This window comes from Limulus polyphemus, unplaced genomic scaffold (assembly GCF_000517525.1).
Source record: "Limulus polyphemus unplaced genomic scaffold, Limulus_polyphemus-2.1.2 Scaffold4602, whole genome shotgun sequence".
Classification (NCBI taxonomy): Eukaryota; Metazoa; Arthropoda; class Merostomata; order Xiphosura; family Limulidae; genus Limulus; species Limulus polyphemus.
This window is the reverse complement of record NW_013670212.1, coordinates 65,416-77,897: the sequence shown is the minus strand read 5'-3', so window position 1 is coordinate 77,897 and position 12,482 is coordinate 65,416. Positions and strand designations below refer to the sequence as shown.

General features: G+C 28.7%; 1 protein-coding gene across 7 annotated transcripts in view; it reads left to right on the top strand.

Moving 5' to 3' along the window:
• LOC106471406 (glutamine--fructose-6-phosphate aminotransferase [isomerizing] 2-like) overlaps window positions 1-12,482 on the top strand; it is a 23,208-nt gene that overhangs the window by 1,445 nt on the left and 9,281 nt on the right. For 4 of the 7 annotated variants that reach the window (XM_022399998.1, XM_022400004.1, XM_022400001.1 and 1 more), the window contains 10 exons: window positions 692-781; window positions 1,585-1,710; window positions 2,233-2,291; window positions 3,483-3,611; window positions 4,116-4,177; window positions 4,867-4,946; window positions 6,339-6,362; window positions 7,202-7,225; window positions 9,448-9,471; window positions 10,704-10,833. In XM_022399998.1, coding sequence (XP_022255706.1) covers window positions 692-781; window positions 1,585-1,710; window positions 2,233-2,291; window positions 3,483-3,611; window positions 4,116-4,177; window positions 4,867-4,946; window positions 6,339-6,362; window positions 7,202-7,225; window positions 9,448-9,471; window positions 10,704-10,833 — 748 coding nt within the window. The remainder of the gene's footprint in view (window positions 1-691; window positions 782-1,584; window positions 1,711-2,232; window positions 2,292-3,482; window positions 3,612-4,115; window positions 4,178-4,866; window positions 4,947-6,338; window positions 6,363-7,201; window positions 7,226-9,447; window positions 9,472-10,703; window positions 10,834-12,482) is intronic. The other 3 variants (XM_013932002.2, XM_022399999.1, XM_022400000.1) reach the window with 3 other exon arrangements.

Below are 12,482 nucleotides of genomic sequence, written 5' to 3'. Positions count from 1 at the left end.
GTACTTTTCCTTACTAGTTTTAAGTTTTAAAAGGTTTAAACGTTTAAATTAGTTAGTTTACTTAATTTTAGTTTACGTTACTATACTATATGTCATAAGTAGTGGTAGTTTACTACACACACACACACATAGTATATATATATATATATATATATATATATGTATATAGAAAAGTTAAAGTCATATGAATGATTAATTAGAGAAAGCTTATTTCTTAAAACTTTTCCCTTCTGCTATGTTTCATATAGTTTGAACTTTAGGACTTTATAAGGAAGTGAACTCAAACAGTTATTGTTTTGATTAACTTTTCAAATATGATAATGTGTGTGTGTATATATTAGTTAAAACAGAGTAGAATAGAAAAAAATTAGTAAATACTTAAAGCTTAGTTTGTGAATTAACTTAAAAGTTACTTAGGAAATACTAAGATGTGCAAAAAATGAGATATTTACTTTTAATACTAATAATTTATGTTTAAGATGATTGGATAGCCATTGAATATTAGCATTCACAGAATAAGTTACTAGTCTTTACTGTAAGAATGTTAGTTGCCTTCCATGTTGCAGAATAAAGATAATTTTATTCAAAAACACATTTTGAATAAGTTATTAAATTTACACTGACTTGCTCAAGTAAAATTTGAACAAGAATAATCGAGCTGTGTGATCTGTTTATATTTGTGCTCCTTAAGGTGTTGCATTTGATGAGGATGCTGAGGGAAGAAAGACCACAATCATCCGACAGTGTGGGAAGGTTAAAATGTTGGAGGATAAAATTTGGAGTAAGTCAGAAATGTTTGTTTATTATAAATTATATGGGAAATTAAGAATTGTGATAATGTTTCAGGCTGATACACAAACTATAAAATATTTGTATAAACTTATATTATAGAAATAGCTTTGCATGTTAAATATCTGTGTAAAAAAAAAAAGACCATAAAGTGACCTTATTTAGCTGAGTTGTTATAATTTATTTTATTCTAGTCTGCAAAATTAGCTTTGCATAAGTACTTAGTTAATAAGATTAATGATAATTTAGTTATCAATATATTGTTATTTAAGGGATGGAGAATAACCGAGTCTCCTTCTCTGTGATACTCATAATAATTGAAACAACTGATAATCTACAAATGTTTAGTGATAGCTAAGTTTCTGTTATGATAATTGATTCATTCCAAACCATAATTGAGTCATAATTGTTTATGTTTAATGATTATTGAGTTAATGTCACAGTTGGTTGATTCTGAATGGAAATTGAATGACCAAGATAACTGGCTCATGCTTAATGGTAATTGAATTTCTGTAATAATTGATTATGTTGAATGGTAATAGAATTGTGATAAAAGTGATTAATTAAGTCATGAAATGCATGCCATTGTGACTTAATGAGGTTTTTCTGGTATTCAACTTTCAATTTAGTTTTTGTCAATTTTTAACTTATTAAATATGATTTTAGAGATCATGCTCAAGCTCTGTGTTGTTTGATTTATGATTATATGTGTATGTATAGTTAATTAGTTTGAATGATAGCAAGTTTGGCATTGCGTGATGAAATTATATTTACTGAATGATTTTCTACTTTTAGATTTGGAAGATCTTGATTTTGACCAATCATTTGACGTTCATGTTGGGATTGCTCACACTCGCTGGGCTACACACGGTGCACCAAGTCAGTTGAACAGTCACCCTCATCGCTCTGATGAAACTATTGGTAATACAATTTACTTTACCATACCTAGAGAAAAGACCTGTTTAACTTTATATTCTTTTTTCTTTGGTAACTTTGTATATTTGCAGAATGAAACAAAGGTTGTAAAGATAACAATTCCAGCTTCTTTTCTTTGGGACTAACTTGTAAGCGAAACATTAGATTGATATATAATGATTTATCTAACAATGAAACTCTGTTGATTTAAATAAATTGAATTATATGTTCTTTTAGTGGAAAGAATTATTACCCCATTTTTAGGAAATAGCTTTTATTTTCCAGGTTATGACTAGGAAATAAATTTGAAAATATATTGTTTACTTTTATTATAATACATTTATTTCTATTTAAATTCAATTCCTCTTTCATTGATGTTTTCTTCGGTTGCAGGTTTTATCCATTCATAAAAACATGATATTGGATTTTCACATAAACAGTTCATAAATTACTTATGTCACTGTACTTATCAAGAAATGCAGTGCTACTGGTGTTTATGAATGAAATTGTATTTTTGTCTGTTTTCAGAATTTTCTGTTGTTCATAATGGAATAATAACCAACTATAGTGACATCAAGCAATTCCTGGTAAGTCCTACAATTTATATGAATGAAGTGTTCTACAATTTATATTGGTGAAGTGTTCTTCAATTTATATGAGTGAAGCATTCTACAATTTATATGAGTGAACTGTTCTACAATTTTTGTGGGTGAAGTGTTCTACAATTTATGTGGGTGAAGTATGATCTATATGCTGATTGTCTTAAAACCACAATAAAGCTTTTGAAATACTCAAGTTAAAAAATATCAAGGTTATAAAGTATGGAAATGGTTCTTATATGACCTTTATTTAAATCTTTAGGCTGTCAAAGTACGAATTCTCAGGCTTTTGAAACTAAATATTTGTAAATGTATTTTCTTTTTGAAATTAGTGTTTCTGGTCTTTATTGTTTTCAATTAATCAAAATTATTATTGAATTGATTGTTAGGAAAATAATCAACTAATTGAAATTTAGGTTTCTGGTTATTACTATTTGTAATTATTCCAACTATCTGAGTTATTGAAATATTTTAACCAGACTTACTCACCCTGTATGTGTTATGGAAAAGTTATTAAGGCCATATGTAATTGTCACTAATTTTGAATTGCTGACTAGAATAAATGCAACTGACTGGCAGTACTCGCTACCAACATTTAGTTTCTTTTTTGCTTGTGGTGACTATGATCTGAGGAACACTGTATTAATCAATTATTCAAATGTAATCTATTAATGGGGCTGTCTGGCCATAGAAATATAACACAGTATCCCTGTATAATTGTGTTTAATATCAAATAATGTAATATTGTTTCATGTATATCACAGATGTGTAACACAATACCTTTGGATGATTGTGTTTATTGACATAAAATCCATGTAGGATTGTTTCATGTATATCATAGATGTGCAGAACTATATTCTTATATGCTTGTGTTTAAAATCAAATCCATGAAAGATTGTTTTAAGTTTTACTGTATGTGAATGTGCATAACATCAATATCTATGTAGGATTGTAAGGGTGTTTTAAATATCACAGATATGCCACACTGTATCCTTGTGCGATTGTATGTAATGCCAAATCTGTATAAGATTGCCTTAAGTGTCACAGATGTGCAACACTAAATAGTTTTATGTGTGTGTGTGTGTATGTAATGGATTAAGAATTACAGACTGGTTACACTATATCCATGTGTTATTGTGTGTAACATGAAATACATAATAAGATTTTTTTAACTTTCAGCTGAAGAAAGGATACAAATTTGAATCTGAAACTGACACTGAGGTAATAGCCAAATTGATTAAGCACATTCATGATAACCACCCAGATCTGTCATTTAGGGAACTTGTGGAACAGGTTGTTCAGCAACTGGTAAGTTATGTTAAGCTGTATTAAAGTGATTTTTTTTTTATGAAATGTGTCTCTTTATTTTACAGGTATTTACTTCAATATTGTTTGCCCAATCTTTTTTGTTTTTTATAATTGTATGTAAACATTAAATTTCTTTTATTTTGTAATTTCATTATTACCCATTTAGAATAAGTGTATCTAAAACAGAAATATAAATGATCTTACTAAGTATACATTTAAATTTCTTAGCTTCCAAAAATTAGTTTTGAGTGAGATGCACAAATGTAAGGTAAATTATTTTATTTTTCTTCCAAACTTTAATGTAAAGGAAATATTATTCATGTTTGCAAAAAGACAAAAAGAAGGAAATTCTTTACCAATTATAATCATTTTGAATTTCACATATATTTTTTTTTAGTGAAAACATTTATTTTTTTCACAGAAGGGAATAATATATTTATGTGTGTTTAATAAATGTTGTTGAATAAATAATTGACATAGTACATGATTTAATTTTTTTTTCAGGAAGGGGCATTTGCTTTGGCATTGAAGAGTGTAAAGTATCCAGGACAGTGTGTGGTAGCCAGGTTAGAAATGATGAAATTTTGAAAATATTTTATAAAACATGTAAACAATTTATCAGGAAGTTGTGAAAATGTAGGTGTTATCAGGTAGCATTGTATCAAATATTTATAACACTACTAAGTATAAATAAAATACAAATTTAACCTTAGAAGCAGGAGAAACACAGTGAAAAAATGTTCCTGTAATGGCAATAATATAACTTGAGATTAGCAACACTGAAAACAAAGTTTCTCATACTGTATTCTAAAACCTTCTGCTCGGTATTGTGCTTCTAAATAGATACATCTGTCAAAGTGATAGTTATAATATGGAGAAAAAACACACCAAGAAACTACAGATTTTAGACTTAGTTGTATGGCTTTTGATTTAAGGAATGTGAAATCAAATTATTGTTACTTTGAATTAGCAAAAATGTTCATGTGTTGTTTACTGAATAGTTTAGAGCTGTGACAATATATTCAGTTTTTTTATATATACCTCAGTGTTTAGCTCCAATATTTAATGAAAGTTACTAAATGTTGGTTACAAGTCATATATTATTAATTACATATTTGATTTTAATTGTGGGGACTTGCAATAGTTAGAATGTGTAAATCATTTCAATGTGTGTATTAAATCTCCCCAAAATTTCTCTTGTCTCATTGAACTGCTTTTCTAACAAACTTATTTTGAATATTTTGTTATCTTGTAGGCGTGGAAGTTCTCTGGTTGTGGGAATTAAAAGTAAAACTCATCTGGCAACGGACTACATTCCTGTTCTCTTCAGCAAGGGTAGGCTTGTAATCAAACATTGAACTGAAAGGTTTTTGATATATTTGAAATTGCATAATAAAGTTTGGTGTAGGTCAAGCAAAAAAAATATATAATATTGAGCTTCTTTAAAATAAAAATGAAAATTTTAATTTTTGCATGCAAAACTTGTTTGAGTATGCCTAGCTAATAACTTTGTCTTATAGAAGGTTAATTTCTAACTAATGAAGATAATACAGTTGTGCAGCTTGTGGTGTTTTGCATTGTTGCAATCTGTGTATGTGTACTGAAATATGGTACTTGTTCAGATATGTTATCTAAAAATCCATTTAGAGAAACTGCTATAATGACTGGCTTCTAGAGAACATTGAATCAAAGCTATCCAACATGTGTGTATAACTCTTTTTCAGGATTTGTATATATGGCTTTGACAGATTTATTCTATCTGTTTGACAGTTTTTTGAGGATGATGTTTGATCTACTACTGTGGGTCTCCATGAGGATTTGTCTTTTCCCATAGAAACATCATTCTCCAACAAATCTAATTAGATGGATGAGAATATAAAAATGTTTCAAATGATTCATAGGTTGATTTTGCATGACTTTAAACATGTTATGGTATTTCGAGAGAGTGGTTTATTGCAGGTGGTGGTTATGGTGTACTGGAATGCTGTACAATGTTTTTTCACGCTGAATCAAAACTATATATATATACTGCTATTTTCCTGCCAGTGCTTTTGCTGTCTTGCACACGTTGCAGCATGATGTGACTGCTGTTTTTTAATGCATTAATTGAGCTTTTTTGTTTTTTGATAAAGCGCATGATTTCATATGTCTATTACATATATTTTTGTTATTGATTATCACTTATACCATGCTAATGTATTAAAAAGTGTGACTATAATTTGAACATTTTAGTAGTAGAGAGCTTAATTCATAAAACTAAAATTACAATGTCCGTTATTGTAGGAGTACCTTTAAAACAATATTTATAACTGGTGAATATGTATTTGTTGGAGATGATTAAATGTACATGCTAGAATGTAAGAACTTAGTTTTTATGCCTATAAAAAATTAATCAGAATATTGTTTTATTTTTCAATTTTGCTGGTTTTGAAGTACTATGTATAAAGGTGTATACTCACGTTCTTGTACATTCAATATTAATGAATGTATTCTGATCATTCAAAGGACCAAACACTCAAGTCTTTTATATTTCAATAAAAACAGTTTTATTACCATACAAGATCACTCATGGCAGAAGTAGGTTTCTCAATTTTGATTTAAACCTTGAAAGGGGAAAAGAAGAGATTGGTATAATTGTTATTAATAGTTACTTAAACTAAACATTTTTATTTTTTCCATGTTTCCTGTTATCTTCTTTGTGATTCTTCCTTTTTTGTTATGCCCCAGACACCACAGGAAAAAGTTCTACAGGTACATAACCTTTCTGAGTTGCCTAAGAGGCTCTAGGTGTTTGCTTCTTGGTAAATTAATGCTTTTAGAAATGAATTAAAAGAGAAATGAACTAGTAATTTTTCTCAAAGTTTTGAAATTATTGGAGTGAATAGAAGCAAAAATTTTTAGTTATTACAGTGATGCTTCTTTTTTTCACATTAACTTTTAGCATCCACATTTTGTTTACTTAGTATGATGAGAGAGTAACTAGTGAAATTTTTTCTTTTAACTGGAATTTTAAAACAAGACTGTTGAAAAATGTTTTTACTTCTTCGTTTGCTTTTTTACACATAGGTAATCCTGTAACACCTGATGAAAGTTAAGCAAAGTTTAGATAAATCGTGTGAAGTTTTTATTGCAAGAGAAAGCTGTATGAAATAGTGATAGAGAACATTTTATGATAATAGGAAACATTTTAAACTGAAACAATATTCAAAGTAAAGTAAGTGTACAAAATACAACAAAGAGCAGGGGTGGATCTGGTGTACCAGGTATTTCTCCAATTCCCTATTAAATTTATTTTTTTGACTCTATGAACTAAAAATGTTATATCTATCTTCACAATTCTATAAAATAAATTTATATTTTTAAATTATAATATACAAACACAATATAGGATAAAACTTAAAAATCAAATAGGAATTATATTCTATCTTTAACAAAATGTTTTGCGTCATATTTCAATTCAACTTTGGTAATTTATAATATAAAACTAAAGGATAATATCACATGTTTTTAATCTGTATCATTTTTCCTGGTTTGTTTATTCTTTTATGTTACCATCATGAACAATTCATCAACTCCATTTGTACTCCCAGAGTCTGAGAAAAAGAAGAAACCAGGTATATGACAAAGTTAATTGTTAGCTGGTACAGTTTAAAAATTAGGCAGTCGATAAATACAGAACTGTTAATTTGTGCAACATTAGTAAGATCATAGCTCATGCAGGTCATTCCTTACAAAAAATTATTAAAAATGAAAGGTTTGATATTTTGTTATAAGTTGTTTTGAAATTATATTGTAAAAGTCAAATAAAAGAACTTTAAATAACGTTTTGAAAACTTACATCTATAGAAAAAACAAATATATGTCGAGATCACTTTTGGTATAACATTTAATTCATTATTTTTTAAAATGTTAGTGATAAACCAGATTTTCTTATAAGATATGCTGCTTAAGGGAACAAGGGTGTTAAATAAATATTTTCTGCCTGTGCCCAGTGAGGTTATTTGAACTATTTTGTAAGTAAATAGTAATAAATATCAAAGTAATGATTCACACATACATGAAAACTATACGATTACTTATAAAACAATTGCTACCTAAGTTTCTCAACTCTCATAACTTCAAGTTAATAAAAAAAAAATAGTGCCCTGTAAGCTAATAAGATGACTTTACATCAAGCTCTGTGTCCCTAAATCTGTTCATGCTGTTTGAAAGATCTATCATTCTTTCTGTCTTTGTTCATCTGTTTCTGTTTGTTTTCTAAAAGACATTTATAATGCGCTTCTGTGTTTTGATATATTAAATAACATAAATGCATATTATGAAGAAAGGGAAACTTGTAAAATAAAGAATGACCTGGGCTATATATATGTTTATACTTGTATTTGTAACATTGCATTTATTTTAATATAACATAACCTTTTGGGACAACATGGGAGTTCTTGGTCCACCTTGGCTGTTCCATCCTCTAAATTAAATTAAAACTATTAATAAATAAATTAAGAAAAAAAATCTTAAAGCCAGCCCTTATCATTCATATACTTATCAAGCTTTCTCTTAAACTCATTTAAATGTACTGCCTCCACTTGGGATTTTTCCATCTGGTCTATAAATGTGTACAAGTGCATGCTTACAGTGCATACAAATTTTCAAATTTATATGTAAAGCATGATGAAAATTTCAGTTGAAAGGGATATGGTATAGGGATGACAAATGAGGAATTTTCTGTGGTAAAAATACTGCTTGTAGTTTCATATGCATGTAACACTGATAAGATATATTCTACAAATTAAAACAGTTGAATAACCCAATTTAGAGGCATTTAAAAAACAAACAAACACACCCTTGTCTCTTAAACCTCTACAGATTTGCCAGAATATGAGACCTTCTTAAAAATCTGTACACTGGGAAAACATTTTTCTGAGTATTTTTCTTGTAACTGCATTTTTTGAGTCATACTTGATTATTTATTTTTCAATGATCAAACCAGTGCAGACTTTAGGAGAAAATTTGGTGATGGGAGGGTATGTTTGGCAGCCCTTAAATCCGTGCTGAATTCCCTTGGTTTTGTTTACGGTTTACTTGCATGCCTGAATTCAAAGAAAATTAAAATTAAGGATATATGCATCAAAACTTCACTTTGAATGCCCAATTTTTTTCATGTGCCTTGTGTTCATACTATTAGGAAAAGAAGGATAAAAAATAAAAAGGAATGAGTTGAGACTCTATGAAATATTTTGATAAGAAAACAAGACTAGAGTTGGCTTGATAAAATGTTTTTATAATGAAAAAGAGCATTAGTTTGATGATGAAAAAGAAAAATGAGTTCAGATTATAAGGTGTTTAGATAATGGAGTATTTAAAAGCTTCTTAAAACTAATAAAAATCTTTCCTTGATCATTATGGAAATATATTATTTTTAATTAATTTGTGGTAGTTCAATTATATATAAGTTACTTAGGAATAAACAGCGACTTTTAATTCTTTATATTTGCATTTTTGTATATTTTTTCCCAGTTTGAACATAACCATATCATATCTGTAAGTTCCTTTCATTTTACAGCTAGATGACTGTTTTATGCCAATAAATCCTTTTCTAGTTTGCACTATCAACTTTTCTTTTAACTTGCAATTCAAGAATTATTTTGTATGTAGTTTGTTTTTACAGATGCATATTAATTATTTTACTGAAATCCTCGTTTTGGAAAAACTTAATTAAAATGAAAGACATTTTATGCGGATTTTTCACTTCTCTATTCATGTGATTGTCCTTTTTTTCATGCTTTGTGCTTGTTCCTGTGTATAAAACCACTTTATATTGTATCACCTGGATTTTTAGAGGGTGACCCCAAGGACAGAGAAGGTATACATTGCTTAACTCTTTTTGTATTCTTGAGTTTAGTTATGAGAGTTAAAAATCAAGTAGCTAAGTTCAAATTGAATTGCTTATGTTTTTTAGTACTATTTTCCTATATTTAATGTTGCATAACACTTTTTGCCATTATATATGTTTTAAGGTTGAGATTCACATAAAGTTGGAGAAGTGAAAACTATAATAAAATGAGTGGTTATAGATGTAATGCATGTTACAGAAAATAACATAAATTTGGCAAACTTCCTCAAAAATGAAAATACAAATTCAGTTATGGTAAAAAAAAGTTTTGTTTTTCATACTTGAGCTTGAAGCTTTGTTTATTAATTTTGTATAAGTTCATTAAGTTCTAAGCTGTGCTTCTGGAAACTATTTTTAACATAAGCCATGTATATAGTTTCCAAAGTAAAAAAAACTATAATAAAAGAAGAAAAGGAAAATAAGTATGATTGTAATAAATATTGATTACTTGTTCTAAGGCTAGCTTTAGTACGTCAGTTTAAGGTTTTCCAGATTAAACACAGATATATAGAACAGAACAGGTTTTTAAAGCACGTGTTACTAAAAAAAAAGTGGGCCAAGGATCTCTGGCTCAAGATTATAAGATGTCTCTGTGACACCCTGAAAGTTTATGTTGGCTTTAATATACATGTTCTGTACATAGATAATACCAGTTTGGATAAGAGTTAGAATATTAAAATAATTCTTACTATTTTGTTATTTGACCTTGTGAAATAAAAAATATATTTTAATACATATATGTTTAGGTAATATTAAAAACTTAAAATTATTCCAAGTTTAAGCTGTTGTTTTTCTTTTCTTTTGAGGTTGTGCATTTTCTAAGAATAAATGTATGGTGTTAATTTTTCTACTTTTAATTAACTATTTCAAATTTTGTGAATGTACTCGTATATACTTATAATAGTTCTATACTCTCATTTCTTATTTCAGTTGCACACATCATTAGTTTGATAATATCCATCAAATTAGAAATTTGGTTAAATCATAAAAAAAAGTTTTCAAATACATTATTGCAAAATATTAATATAAAAAAAATGTTTCTCAACTGATTTTTACAAATGAAAATAACAATATTCACTCAAAAAATGACTACTTATAGTAAGGAATGAACTTTATGTGAAATGAACATTTGACTCAATTTGAAAGTAAGATGAAACATTAAGTGAAACTTCCTTATTAACATGTATTTTGTCTACTTCCAGATCATCGTCCGTGTCATTCGTCAACCATTCCAAACAGTACAGCTAGCTTGAAGCGATCAGAGTCCACAACTGAGTTTTGTCCGATGGGTGAAGATAAAGAAGTGGAATATTTCTTTGCATCAGATGCCAGGTTTTATAAACTATATATTGTGCACTGTATATGTTATATTTTGCATACTATACATGTACTGTGTACACGATATAGTAATTATTATCTCTCCTACATAAACTATTTTATAAACTGCATGGTGTACTGCATTCTGTACTGCTGTATACTGCAATTATATTCTATACATTACATAGACTATTATCTATGTATTATATATGTGTACTTTGTTTTATAGTATACTAGCTGAATTACCCTTCCATGCACAGGTGTCCAATTTATTTGAAATAGATATTTAAAAACATAATGAACTTACTTTTAAGAACATTTATTTAAAAAGTTCAATTTTTTATAACATTTTAATTTTTTATCTAAACCTTTGATTTTCAAAACAAAATTACATAAACTAAATTAAAGCTTCTTGATATATCACATTGGCTGTTGTTCCTTCTTCTGACAATATAAACAGGTTTTGATGAAATACAATCCTTGAACATCCTACATAGAATTGACCATGTGAAGAGCAAGACTGCTTTACGAAAAAATCCAACAACCTTTAAATCTTGACATTGCAAAACAAATTGTAACTGGGAATTAGAACCTTCTAAATTCAAAGGGGTAATCACTTGGTAGCAAAGGAGTTATTGGAATGAAGACATCTTTACCTTTGGCATGACCCATTGTAATTGTTGCTTCAATAACATGTGGCAGTAAGGTCTTAATGACTAAACTTGTGCCATTACATAATGTTGGAGAATCAAAATTTCTCCACAAAATTATTGGTGAACCAACCTTTAATTTCAGAATGTGACCTGGCATCCTTGGTGGTTCAAGAGAATTTAGGAATTCAGTTGGGTAATTTACAGCATTAACTGTAACTAGAACACTGACAATTGAGCTGTTGGTGAATTCCTGTCCAGGAACCTTTTACAATAATTGATCATTGTGTCATGAACAGTATCATTTCGAGATTCAAGAATTGCATACAACCATTAATAATTTTGGCAAATATTAGGGAACACCTTTTCCTTTAGCTCTTCTGCATCCTTAACTAAGTTACCACATTTGTCTGGAATAGTAATGTAGATGTTTGATTGGAAACTTTCCAACACTAACTTAAGAAGAAGTTTCTGAATTAAACCATTTGCTTTTAAATCACCAAAGTTATTAAAAATAAAAATAAACCACAAATTAACATGTACACTGCACATTCAACATAAATAATATTGTTAGCCTAAAAGCATTATTGTGATAGTTTTGTTGCTAAGTGACGATGTATAGTGTTGAGTATTACCAAAAGGAGCGTGACAAGAAACTGAATTAAAAGCCAAAAATTAGATTTTATGGGAAACCTGGTGGGAATTTTGCCCCTTCATGTTACTTATGGGGACCGTAGGAGTCACCATACCAAGTTTGGTGATTGGTCAAATAGTGTGCGAGGAGTTAGCAGACAGACAAACATACAATTCTGTTTTTATATATATAACTTCTTAAAATGTCATGTCACCAGGCAAACCTCATAACAGAAAAAGAGAAACCAGTTTTCAACTTTTCTATCTTCACAAATAATACACATGGGTGACAATATCTAAGGTCAAGATAAGCAAGTTCAAGGTTGAGTATATCCTGTTGGTCTAGAACTGTAACAAGTACAGAAACCTGCATCAAAATAT